At 35.8% G+C, this 14,321-nt stretch overlaps 1 protein-coding gene across 3 annotated transcripts in view; it reads right to left on the bottom strand.

Moving 5' to 3' along the window:
- The window catches only part of ULK4 (unc-51 like kinase 4), a 241,264-nt gene that overhangs the window by 86,634 nt on the left and 140,309 nt on the right, over positions 1-14,321 (bottom strand). For all 3 annotated transcript variants that reach the window (XM_042806318.1, XM_042806319.1, XM_042806320.1), the window contains one exon: positions 4,183-4,288. In XM_042806318.1, coding sequence (XP_042662252.1) covers positions 4,183-4,288 — 106 coding nt within the window. The remainder of the gene's footprint in view (positions 1-4,182; positions 4,289-14,321) is intronic.

Genomic DNA, 14,321 nt, shown 5'->3' with positions numbered 1-14,321 from the left:
CAGAAGACGGCAGATACCCTAAAAAGCAAACGGGAAGTGAACACAGAAAAGACCAGGGGGATATATTTTACAGGCCTATTAGTAGACCGCAGGATACTGCATAAGAGTATAAGTTTTATGCTTGATAATTTAATTTAATAAATTCTAATGGAAATAGAATTCACAGATGAAAAGGTTTTACCTCCATCAGTAATAACTATTATAATCCAGGATATAAACTCAGACCAGCTAGCTCCACTTCGACTATGTCATAACTTTATGACAAAAGGAGGAAACTGCTCAAGAACGATGCTTCTCTCACATCTACATTCTTTAGTTCCTACCTGAAGGTGAAATTACATCTTTTGGGGTTTTGCAACCTAATTTCCATAGGGATGGTCCAAGATAAAAGGTTACAAACTTAATGTTTTTTAAAAATTTTTTAAATTAGAAACTTTAGGTGTTAATTTATTTCTGCAAATGTCTAAGTACATCTATATATATATTTTTTGCATGTTGTGTATTGTACAATTGTGCTGTGCATTAGCCAGGAATGTTTGATTGATAAGGCCATACTATTGCCTTTCCCTAAACTGTGGCACTAACTTGGGTCTCTCCTTTCCTTGATTATTATAGAATGAATACATATTCTGTATATTTGGGCCTCTGTGCTCTCTTACGTTAGCTTAAAATTGTCCAATGATTTCAAAAGATGGGGAAAGGGAGGAAAGAAAGAGACTGGCAGACAGAAGCCAAGCCAGAGGGAAGGAGAGTAAGTCTCACATTCTTAGAAGACCATGCTAAAAATGACCACTATTGTCTTGGATTTTAGCATCCCACCTTAACTATTCACAAGAAACCATATAGCAATCCCAGTCTCCTTACTGAATCCCAGTCTCAGTAATTAAACTGAATCATATTATTCCCCTTTGATTATTAAGTGGAAATTATCATTAATGTTAACAGAACAAATGTTTAATAGCTGATAACACAAGTACGGGCCATTTTAAATTCCCTCTGTGACTTTAGTTCCACGTTATTCTCCATTACACCTTTACACATTAAACATGGTTATCATTACATGTCTGATGTATTGTCACACAAAAGGACACAGTTCAGGGGAGAGACAAATTAATGCTAGGCAACCCACCATGTACACAAGTTGCTGAAATGCACAGCCATATCATTGTTATTAATATAAAATCACAGAAGTATTAATGAAGAAAGTGCCATCATGCAAGATTTACTTGAAGAAGGGGAAAGTTCAACATGTAAGCTGCAAGCCATCAAAAAAAAAAAAAAATCTATCACCTAATACAACTCCTTTGAGCAGGAGAGAGTTCTGAAGGCTAACAGGCAGAAAAGGAAACAGTGACAAGGGTCTCTGAATGATCTGTGCAAAAACACTGCTGCTTGGCAGCTGAAGAAAGGCATACACAGAATCTGAAAGAAATCCTCATTGCTAACGTCTGGACTCTCGGAAACAAAAAAAACTTGACAGGACTGACCCGCTAACCTGAGTTCCTTATAATGTTTAGCAAGTATTTAGGGTTTTTCCTTTCTAAAGCTCCATATATACATGAATTAATTATCACACTGTAAAGGGGAAATAAGGGAAACTGATGACCCATAATACTCTGTCTTCAGCCTTCTTTTTTTAAGACAGCAGAATAGCTTATGAACGTTGAATGCCTTCATTAATAGCATGGACACAGAGTGTTAACAGGATGGAATAACATGCACCTTCAGCAAGTTTGCAGATGACATTGAAATGAGGCAAGCAGTTGATGTGATGAAGGGCTGAGCTAACATTCAGAAAGAGCTGAAGAGCTCAAAAAAGGCTGCCAGAAACCTCTTAAAGTTTAACAAAGGCAAAAACAAAATTCCACATTTGGGAAGGAATAAATTCATGTAATAGTACAGGCAAAGACTGGCAATACACACGTCATGTGGACCATTCCCCTAAACATCTTGCTTGCCCTCCTCTGGACTTGCTCCTGTCTGTCAATGTCTGTCTTATAGTTTGGAGCTCAAAACTAGACACTGGTCTAGATGAAATCTCATGAGTGCTAAATAAAGGAGAATAATCACTTTCCTCAACCTTGCAGTTATGCTTTCTTATTACAGTCCTCTTTTGCCTTTATTGCTGCAAGAGCACACTGCTGACTCACGTTCACCTTTTCTATTTGGACTCCAGGATCATTTTCTGCAAGAGGGAGCTTAGTTTGCATTTTACTAGATCACGTTGTTCTCCATCACATAAAAATCAATCAAAAATTACACTCTGAATATCAAAGATAATGGCAGAAGAAGTTTAAGGTATTTTCCTGTAGTGAACACTATCTATTTACAGTCAGTAACGAAAAAGACAAAAATCCCTCCGGTTCATATCGAATAACTTTTCTCTCTCTTTCATTCAAGGAAAATCTTACAGTTTACAATTACAAGATCAATACCTTTGTAACATTCTTGCAAACCAAATTTCAGAAGTTCTTCACTCAACAATTAGGCCCTTAAATAAATAAAAGGCTGGCCAAAATCCAGGTTCTCAGTACTCTGAAGATTAGCCAGTGGGGAAAAGGGATGAGAAGATGGGGACATTTTCCTTGAGAAAAATTGGTTTTGGCTGCTCTAGTGTTTTTTCTAGTCAGGATGCTGAAGTTCAGTGAGCTCAAGTTAGTGTTACCCAACCACTCTAATAGTCTGAAAATATTACTGGAGTTATTTATGACATAGCACAAGGAAAAGATAAAAGACTTCAATAATGTTTCTACCCCACTTCCTTAATTTAGAAACTATCATGATGGAAGAGATGCATTTTATTTTTGGAGCAGATGAGAAGTGAAAGAGCACTGATATACTACCAGCAACATAAAAAGTACATGGGAGTTTGCTCTGTGAGACAATAAAAAGGAGATATTTAGAGAGTAGATGCAGTTTTGCCATGTTGTTAAATAGTTTTGCACCTAGTTTGCCATGCAGAAAGGCAAAGCATATTAATTTGACTAAGGCGTGCCAATTACGTTGGTACAGCACTTGGAGGACTTGAGCTACAATGTCAAGTTCCAGTTTGTCTCCTGAATGATGGTATTGTCTGTTCAACCCCTTCAGACTAAAAAGGACCAGGAATTCAGCTCTCCTGCTTTCTGGGTGAGTGCTTTAATTGATAAGATAATTACAAAAATGAGGGCATGACCACTACTACCAATCTTGATGGAGTTTTAGGCTGGTACATGTTCTGATTTTTATTTATCGCCTATCTAAGGCAATTCTTTACATTTGCTCATCACCATTAGTGTTTATACTTAAACCATTAATCATATTCTGTCTCATCTAGCTCATTCTCTGATGTGATGACTATAGAAAAGCTACACTGTGATGAAGTTTCCCCACTCACTTTTAAAAGGTTTTCTCTTAACTGAGTTTCACAAGAGACTTAGCTGTCTCTTCACTGTCTCTCTATGCAAATTTCTTCCTTTTCCTTCTAGTATGATATATACTGCTATGCCCGTAGTCTAGATCTTAGATTTATTTTATACAAATGGTACAAACAGCAGTGTGCATGTGTATTGCTGGATGTCACTCACTAACAATAAACAGAAGTAATGCTCTCAATATGTATATTTCTAAACAACTTTTATCTTCATTTTGTAAACCAGAACAAATTTCTAAATAAAAGGAGCTTTGATAATAAAACATAGTGAAATAGAGACATGGAATGCTTTGTAGACCAAGACTTCATAGTCAGTTTGGGCTCCACCCCACTAAATCTACCTCATTGGACTAGACCAGAAGCTCGTGTTCTAAAAGGTGCAGAAATACTGTACAACTTATCCTTTCACAGTTTTGATCACTGAGAAAAGGAAGAACTTGCAGAGGCTACATTCTGCACTGTATGGTCAGAGCTCTAGCCCGCTCCTTTCCAAAGCCATTCTTCATGGGCATAACATAACTTTATCAGTAATTCAGTCAGTAACCACATTTTCTTGGAGGAGTAGCCTTCTAAAAGGTAAATTTATAATCAAATCAGTAAAGAAGGTAGATGAGGTAGTAAGGAGTATGAGTCAGTTGCAATGCAATTATCTAACAACCACTATAGAATATAAATACATACAAGTCTACAGCTTCACATGGTTCCAGACGTTACAACAGACTGGCAAACATCTGTAATAAGGAGAATAACAAAAGATAAAGATGACATACCTTCTTCAAAGAGTGACATCATGTTTGTTCTTTTGTTAGCAACCATGTTATTCAGTAAGGCGATTACAGTTTGCATTGTATTCCCAACTATACTGTCTTGGTGTTCCTGTAAAAACAAACAAACAAACAAACAAAGCTAAAATGAAAGTAATTTAGTTTTCCTTTTGCAAGGTTAGAAGAAGACTATTCCCTTCCAAAAATGTAGTAATACAAAAGCAATACTCTCTCAATCCCTTAAAGTTCAACATTTAAAATGCTAGAAAACCAGTCAAATATCTTAGCAGATAGTATCAATTTCAGGGAGCCAAATCTAAAATCTTGGACCAAAACATTTCCCATGTTTTTTTGAACTGAAGGAGTTCCTAGTTAGGTCTCAAATTTTCAGACTTTTAAAAGTGGCATAGAACCTTGTCAACTTAATCTCTACATATCCAGAACCAGGAACATTTCCCTTTGTACGGTATTTCTTTTATTAATGGCATTCATTATATTCAGTTTCATCTTGATAACCCGCAGTAAGTCATAAAATCTAGTTGTTGTTTTTGTTTGTATACTTTCATAACTATAAAATTAATTTCGCATGCACATTAAAGACTTATTTCTATATTTGTTTGCATCACTTATGATGTCTTGTGCTTGATGATTGCTTCAGTGATTTTACATAATTTTCTGAGACTACACTGATAAGAGGAAGGCATCAGGTTTTACAAAGAAATTTATTTGCCTCTGTTATAGTTAATACACCTGCACACTCAACCTGAAAAGGGTGGATGAGGCAGTGCAATCAAAACTTTTATTTATTCATGCCAGTGACAGTAATAACTCAGGTAACTTCCAAGAAGCCAAAATAGGACACACTTTTCCAGATCTGAGTCTAGATATAAATATAAGCCTGACTACATTTCAAATCTCTCTAGAAGGTTAATGAAATATTTTGTCCAATTTTTCAGACTCAAAGCCAAATAGAAACATACAACCAAAGTGACAATAACAACATTAAGAAAACCTGTCATATTTCATATATTGTAGAATTTTCACATGCACTTAGGTGACTTCCATGCTTCCCTCTCCCATCAAATCTCTCAATATATTAGTATCACTCAACTACTTCACTGCCATCTATTCTGATCCATCTTCTGTCTGACAATAGGCCTTTGAAAAAAGTTAAGTTGTAAGCTGATCAAGATGCATGATTATTGGTCTGAAGTTAAGTACTTCAGATGACAAAAATTATCATATTCAAGTGCTGAAGTACAAGAAACATTGTCCCTGAAAGCTCCTTTAGGAGACAAGCGCGGGTGGCCAAGAACAGCTTATTTTCTATATCTCTTTGCTCAGGTATTTGACCTTTTGCCTCAGACGTATGCTTGAAAACAACGGCAACAATCTGTGCTCCTTTGGGATAATCTTACTGACCATCTAAATACCACAGCTGATGCAGAAATAAGGCTGCTTGAGTGTTAGCCAGCAGCAGTCAAAGAACATATTTTACTGTTCTTCCAAGAATTCACTTCATGTCAACCTATGAATGCCAATCAGAATGATATCTCTTGTTCATATGTCACTTTTTGGGTTGGGCCAGGACTAAGTCATCAGCACTGCTTTTAGGCTAATCTCACTATATGAATCTCTGCTTGGAAACATCATACAACTGGCTGCAAGGAATTCTCAAGTGAGACACTCCTGATTTTTACTTCTTGACTAGCCTGATAAAATTCAGCATACTACTAAATGCATCTTCAGTGCCACTTTGGAAAGTTCTCCATTACAGGGGTATAAAGGGTCACACTATGTGAAGAACAAATGTTTTCCTTTAAACATTTAACTACTGAAGGAAAGGTTTTGACAGGCAGAGGCTCAGATGGTTGCTTTGAAAGCCTGAATTTCTATTTCTGCATTCAAAAACTAAAAATAAATGCTATTATTTAATGTAAATACCATGAAATACACATCGTAAGGTATAATACATTAACAGATAATGAAATATATAAACTTACACAATCTCCTATTCAACTTCAGGGTATATAAATTTTCTATTTGTACTAGAGCACTTTAAACTAGATCATAAGGAGAAGAGACAAGGAATAGTGGCTCACATCCTCCTGAAGGACTGTAGTTTCCTACCAAACCCTAAAAAATATATATACCCAAGAGCCCCAAAGTTCTATTTACTTTACATAGCACTTTGAGATGTCATTTATGATTTCTGAAAAAGAGTAAAATAAATATCTGTTCCTCTGAAGGTTTAAAATACAGCCTGATAAATTCAAAAGCAGTGTTGGAAAATATAAACACTACGTTCTTCAAAAGATAAGGTAACCAATACGGAAAAGGGATACCATAGAAGCCACGGTACTAAAATCAGATTTGAAGTTATTTCCTACAGATAGCTGAAGGGTAAGAAAAAGATTTTTTCAAAAGATCAACAGTATGTTTATCTGGTAGTATACCATCACAGTATCTTATTAATTCTCCTAAAGAACATTTGGGAAACAATACATTAAATAGTAAGAATGATTTCTTGTGTTATTGAAGATAATGATACTTACACTGAGAATATAAAATCAATAAAGGCAAAAAAAATTCCACAAGTGCCAAAATGAGAGCCGACTCAAATATTTTCTTTGCAAGTGTGATATTTCTATTACCGCCTCATATATTTGAAGTAAACATCTTCTATAAAATTCCCTTTTGAGATATGCAATTACAAGAGAAGCTGGTAGTTGCTTATGATAGCAATCTTTTTCATTCACCGGGTTAGTAACATTAAAATGAAGTCATCTTTGCTTTTAACGGACATGAATTATACTATATAACCCTCTACTGAAAGACTAGCACTGATACTTCTGCTTATATAAAAGCATATGTATCAAAATTTATGTTACCCGAAACACATATAAACTAGAATTCATGATGCAATGTAGATATCTTGAGAAAGGAAAATGGTGTCTAAAATAATCTTACAAAAGGTATACTCAGCTGTACTACTAGAATTTTAACATATGTATCCTACATGGGTTTTGGCAAGATACTAGGTTTCAAGAAGCTACAGGTATGCTTTACTTATCTAAGTCATCACTGATTGCTGGTAGACTCTGTTTTAGAGGTTTATATAAAAATACTTAACTTCTTCATAATCTATCAAGGAGCAAAGCTGATCTAATTTGTGTGCACAGCACCACAAACTGTGGACATTTAATGAACAGTGCACTTGACAGCTTTAATAAAACATAGCATTTGCCAGCAGAGATAATTAGAATTGAAGCAGCAAAATTCTAGTGTTTGGCAACACAGATGAAACAACTTCATTAAAATGTACAGCTTCGGCGAATGAAAGGCAGGAAAGCACTGGAGCCTGAAGAATCAGCCTTCTCAAAACTAATTGCTTCAGTGCTTAAAAAGGACAGCTATGAAATACCAAGGGCATAACAAGGAAATACTACTATATAAAAAAGGAACCACAGAAGATAAATCAGGCTTTTCAAATCGGACTGCACTGTATTTAGGCCATTAAACTTTTCATTCTAATTTTGAAGGATTGTACGTTAACAAAAGAAATCACTTGAAGTATTTTTTTAAAGCCAGTTAGGTAAGAGGTTGTGAATTAGCTAAGTGGGAGTATGAATCTTGGCAAGATAGTATGGCTAAAGCTGCCATTTCTCTTCCTTTAAGTGGATTGTAATTTAGAACACCATAGGCAAACTGAAGTATTCTAATTACATTTTATATAACAAAAGAGATAACTATTGTGATAAGAAGTTACCAATTTGGGAGACTTCATATACCTGCCTCCTACTTGCATATCTAAGAATCCAGCAGAAAATCCACTAAATGCTATGTTTGCAGATACGATGTAATTAAATCTAAGAACCACTACATACCATACTACAACTGCTCATTCAGTATAATCAGAGTGACTAATTATAAGGGGACTCTCCTCCTCAAGCTTATGTAGGACCTATGAATGCAAGTTAGGTAAATAAGAGGACGTAACAAGGTGGAGGCTTGATTTTTGATACACTAAATCCACTGAAAGAAGAAAACTACAGAAATGAACCATATCCAAATTATATTTACTAAAAGATGCCATTTTTACAAAGATTCTTTGGCACAGTATAGCTGAGAAAATGAAACATTGATGCTAACAAGGACCTCTAACAAGAGCACTGTTTAATATTGCATTCAACCTAGCTTATTTTCATATATTGCATTACTTTGTATAGATGAAAGAAGATCAGAAACTTTTCTGGACATAACAGTAGAACCCTTCTGTATGAAACAGTATGATTGGCATGCAGCCTGCAAGGGACATTCACAACAGCATATGCGCTGTTCTTCAATCACAAGAGGAAGCCCACCAAGAAACAAATTTAATCAAACCATGTACAAAATTGGCTAATCTGGTCTTCAACATTTTGTGGCTCTTGATGCATAAAACCAGCTATGCATAAAGTGAAATCTTATAAATATGAATCTCTAACATTAAGGTACTATTTTCCTTATTGATGATCTAAGTCAGAAATAAGCACAGCCATGGATCTTGCTACTCCGCTTTTCAAAAATCAGCCTTTTTCAAAAGCACAGTTCCAACAGAGCTAATATTTCCAAATATTTTCCTCTGGGTACAGTCACACAATAAGGAGCAAGTACTAATCTGGTAAGCAATTTCTGGAATAATCATGCTTATCAGATGTATCACAACAGTGATATAATTCAGTCCACATATGAAGATCAGAAGTCTTGCAACTTCCACAGAAACTTCTGTTGGAATACTGAGGAAAAAGAAAGAGAATCTGTACTCTTTGTCACCAGGTGCTTAGGCAAAGTCAATCGAGGACTGGGAAATGTAATTTTGAAAAGCTGATGAAGGAGAAAGGATACCATTAATAAAAAGCTAGGTTGTTAAGTACCAACCAACAGAAAGCAGTAGTGTTAGTCTTTGATTTTGTTCTCCTACCCACTGCTACAGGTGATGCAAAATTTCACAAGATACTTTTTGAGAAGTAAATCCGTTTTTGAGGAGTATATAAATTTATAAGTGCGTTCTTTTGCCATATCTAAGTTCAGATTTTCAAAGACCTAAAAACCTTTCTTTTTATTCTGGAACTCATTTGTTACATCCTTTTCATTTCTCTAAATTCCTTGTTTTCTTGCAGACAAGCATACAATTTTATCTGTTAATGGTCAGAATCTCACAAGGCATAAGGAGGAAAGGTGACATTTACAACAAAAAGAACTCTAAAGAACATCGCCTCTGTAGAATGAAAAGATGAGATTTGTTACTTTTAGAAAACCAGCTTCTGTCAAGATCATACAAGTACTTCTTTTGTACAAAAAACATTAGGAATTGAAAATATAAATAAAGACAGTGCCCCTTGTCTTCTCATTTCATTCCCAAATCCTGTGAGAATACAACTTCAAAGAAGAGACATGTGAACAAGAATAGTATTTTTAATACCACCTATTAATAGGGTAACTACTTTTCTTCCTTTAAGAGGTCTACTTCATGTTTCAAACTTATGGAAGCTGAAGAAACCATGCTAATCAAAGAAGGAAAATTTAAGTAGTGAGTTAAGGTTTACAAAACTGTCCTATATCAGGAAGCATGAGATTTATAAACTATATAGAGAAAAATACTTAAATCTGTTCAGAACTAGAGGCAGACAATCTTCAAGGTTACTAAGAGGGAAACCATATGAAGGCTTGTCATCAATACTGCTTTCTACATGATGAAAAGAGAAAGATGCCAGGATATCAATACACTTTCAAAATTAACATATAATTTTTATAGTGTAAACTACTAAAGTCCCAAATCTTGAGTAAGAATCCCTTTTTGTCCTTGCTTTTTTCTTTGTACTTATCTGACCAAAAAAACCCAGCTATCAGCATGAAAGTTTGTTAGTCAATTTTCAGTGGATCAGTCATCTTGGGGAAAAAAAACAAACAACAAACCAAACCCAGGAAACTAATGGTCTGATTCAGTGAAATTCATGTACCATTTTTGTCTTATTTTTAGACAAAGACAGGATAAACTTTGTTGCAGCACAACACAGAAAATAACCAGACATGCAATCTTACATTCACTGTTACAGATGAAGGGCAAAGCAACTCTGCAGCAAATCTCTAAATGCAATGTAATTTCATCTTCCTACAGAACTGAACCTAAATTTCTGGCACCAATGAAAGCTCAAAGCTTCTCCTTGTGTTCCTGTAAACCTTAGGGAAATAACTAATTCTTAAGGGAAATTTTCTTTACTGTCAAGAGGGAGCCTGACGAGACTCCTCTCTCAGGTAAAGTCAGGATCCTTCACAGGGAGGACACTCCGAAGCAGCTTCCTATAAAAACATAATTTTCCCCATTACTTAGAAAGAATTATCTGAGCAATTATCTTCCTGAGTATTAAAGCTATTCAGTGTGATTAACACTCTGAAACACTCTTAAAAGAAAAATTTGCTCCAGACTGAAGAACCTGTATGGAAAACAAGCTATGTACATATCTTACTCTGGAGGATTAAGCTTCCTCATATCACAGAAGATCCCGGCACCCTGGAAGCATTCATGCCAGTATGTTCTGAAGCAATGAAGCTCTAGATGTAATTGATACCACCAGAGCAATAACTTCATATTTAGTGTCATAAATCTGTAGATGCCTTGAAGAGTCTCAAGTATCAGTGAGGTGTTTGAACTGCAGTGTCACTTGGAAGCTGCAATCAACCATTACACTGAGAAATTTCCATACTCCTCAGACTTGAGTTTTCAACATTAATTAAAAGCTAGCTCTTAAACAACTTCAGCATGACAGATACCAGTCAACTGACATCTTTTTTTCCACATGGATTTTGCTTTGATGTAAAAAACACTTGTTACTACAACGAAAGAAGTTTAGACGAGTTTGGGGAATTCACTGGTGACATTTTTAATTTAGAGCAAACAGATTCATTAGACTTATCTAAAGGATCATATTAAAATTTTTGACTGGAAAAGGTTTGAAGGGTCCAGAATGGAATTTCTGCTTAAAGTCAAAGAAAGAGACATATGCTGAATGGGGTACTAAGTTAGGGCTCTCGCCTAGGGTACTGAAAATTTAGTTTGAAGTCTCTGCTGGAATTGGGCTGTGCAGGGATTTGAACATTGGTTTCATTAACTCCACATTCCTGAATCCATCACCAACTGATAAGGAATAGGTCTCTGTCTCTTCTCCCTTGTCTATAGCTAACTAGTTGCTAAATTAATAGTTAAAAGCAGAACTTGAGGCTGATTTGGTGACTATACTACCTACTGAGGTGTGCAAGTTCTAGATTGAAATACTTTTCCCAACATTTTCCATATCAACTAAAAAACCAAATGAGGAAAGACAAAACTTTTCTAAGGAAGCAGAAAGTGATGGGAAAAATATCCACTGTTCCTCTTAATCTCAAATTGAATGTTTTATTCTTTATATTCACAGACTTAAACAGTGGTGCTGGAGAAAAAGGTGTTGAATTAGAAGCCATGGGCTGACAAAGAAACACAGAGAAATGGAACCTGTCTGAACAAGGAAAGAATGCTTTTTTCCCTACCATAATTTAGTTGGTATGAAGGGAGATATAGTCATGCTGTCAAAAGCGGCAGGAAAAATTATTTTACGTATTTAGTTTTTGGTTTTATCCTTTGCTTTAATGCCTTCTACCCCCAAAATACTGTTTAGTTCGAAATATATTATTTCACACATTCACCTTTACTCAATCTGTAAATGCAACAGAGAATGTTGATAAATGGTTTATTCAAATTAGATTAAACTTGAAAACAATGAAGGACTGTTACATTAAAAGGAAGCATGTGCTGAATATTCTGTTACTAGACTTGTAGTATACTCTTATTACACTTGGCTCTTTTAAATAATTTTATTATTTCTTATTTTCTATTATTAGGTTTTTTTAGGGATTATCTAAGTAGTTAACTATTAGTCTGAAAAACACTAGGAGATTCTCACTTGTTTTACATCTTATTTTTAAGGCAGCCTGTTAATCTCAATCTTGGACACCTGTTCACAGAGGTTTTGCATTTTCCCAGAGACATGCATTTAGGAAACAAACATACTCAACAATCAGACTGTATCAGCTATCAACACTTCACTCAGCTAAAAGTACACATACTACTGCGTACAGATGTCCTGGCAAATTCATCTCCCGGCCCCTCCCCACTCAAGTTATTCCTATAGCAGCAAGTTATATCTTCTGTTAGTTTATACCAAGGCACCACGCCACAAGGTAGGAAACAGAGCAGCTAATAATATTCCTTAATGAACAAACTGGCAGAAGTGCTGAAGAGTAATACAGTCAGCATTATTATTGCATGAGATAGAGTGCATCTCTCTCACGTTCCTGTCCTGGTCTTAGGTAGACAGGCAATTACGCTCTACGCAAACTATATTCCTACTATGACACTAGGCACACAAGGCAAGAGAAATTATGAAACAATTGCTATAAGTGAAAACTCTATCTAGCAAAACACCGTGTTTAAGTGTAAATAAAATTGTGAAATAACTCTACTCATCATCACAGTGGTGTTATACTCCATAAACTCTCAAGACTACAGTTGTTTATGAGTGAAATTCATACGTACCCTAAAGACATAGGGAGATTTTATCTGGCTTTTATTTTGTTGTTTTGTTTAATATTCATGGTCAAGACAAGACAATCCATGACTGAACCAACACTTAAATTATAATTTTCAAATTACCAGCCTCCTCCCTTTCTTCTGACATTGCAGGTTACAGAATTGGGTATTTCTTCCATTTTATCACTACAGTTTCTGGAAAACTGAACGCTGGAAAAAAAGTATAATGGCTGGTAGACTAAAATACACATTTGGTTAGTTGGTTGAGGTTTTTTTAATCAGTTAATTAAGGACCATGACCATGAGAAAACCTTTACTGTAATTAAATTATTAAATACTTACAATTCCAGGAAAAGAAAAATAGTTTAGGTATATTACATTATTATATATTAGGTATACCTCAGTGAAATATAGGAATAGGGTTTATTAGTAAACTATCTCTGAGAACTTTCTTCTTCTATAAATATAATCTCTAACCTGAGATAGAGTTGAGAGTAACGTTCCCTGTTAAACAGTATGTATATTACACAAACATACTTTCATACCCCATGTATCACAGTGTTACCTTGGCACCCATTCAAGAACTCAAGGATGAAAGCATTTTCCTTTTATGCCAAGCTGTGTATATGAAGTCCAAGAATAAAAGGCTGAGATGAAAGTGAAAATCAATGGTCTGAATAGAATTGAACTATGATACAGGGGCAATGGTTCAGAATTTGAAGGCAAGATTACAATTAGTACTACTCCAAACTGTGTGCGTGCCACAGTAGAACTCTCATGAGTATAAGTGGATTTGATACTTCAAATCTTATTTAGCTTAAATATGTGTATTTGCTACCTCTCTTAATGTCAGCTTATAAAAGTAAGTATTTGTGAAATCCAGGCATAAAATATGTAGCATTCATACCCACCAAAAATCTCACTGCACTCAGAGAAACAAGTCTGGTACTAAGAGCCACATTTGTGAACATCTGGAAGGAACAGTTTTGATTCACAGCCAGACAACCTTCTGAAATTTAAAACAAAAAAAAAAGTACAATTTCTTATTCTATGCAAATACTAGAATCACACTTTCTCTTGTAGACACAACAGGAATGAAGCTTTACTGTTATCCAAAAATCTTTCACAAAGATCTGATCCACTCATCAGCCTAACTTGGTGTCTAAATGTCCTGGGTTTAAGTGAGTGGTGGGGTTTTTAGTAGCAGGGGAGGAGGCTATAGGGGCGGCCCCCTGTGAGAAGCTTCTCAAATCTCCCCCAGCTCCAAGTCAGCTCCACCTCTGCACCAAAACTGAGCCAATCAGCTGCGCCTCTGCGATAACGTATTTAAGAAGGGACGTGGTGACGGGCAGTCGGACTTGTGAGGAGGAGTTGCTGCAGCTGCGTGAACACCAAGGTCAGTGGAGGAACGGAGGAAGAAAGGAGGGGGGAGGTGTGCCGGAGCAGAGACCCCCCTGTATCCTGTGGGGAGATGGCAGGGCGGCCCCCCCTGCCACCCATGGAGATCTACAGTGGAGCAGACATTGATTTGTGGCCTGTG

The sequence above is a fragment of the Tyto alba genome, unplaced genomic scaffold (genome assembly GCF_018691265.1).
Source record: "Tyto alba isolate M040663 unplaced genomic scaffold, T.alba_DEE_v4.0 Super-Scaffold_46, whole genome shotgun sequence".
NCBI classification, from domain to species: Eukaryota; Metazoa; Chordata; class Aves; order Strigiformes; family Tytonidae; genus Tyto; species Tyto alba.
The sequence above is the reverse complement of the archived record's forward strand: the minus strand, read 5'-3'. Positions and strand labels throughout refer to the sequence as shown.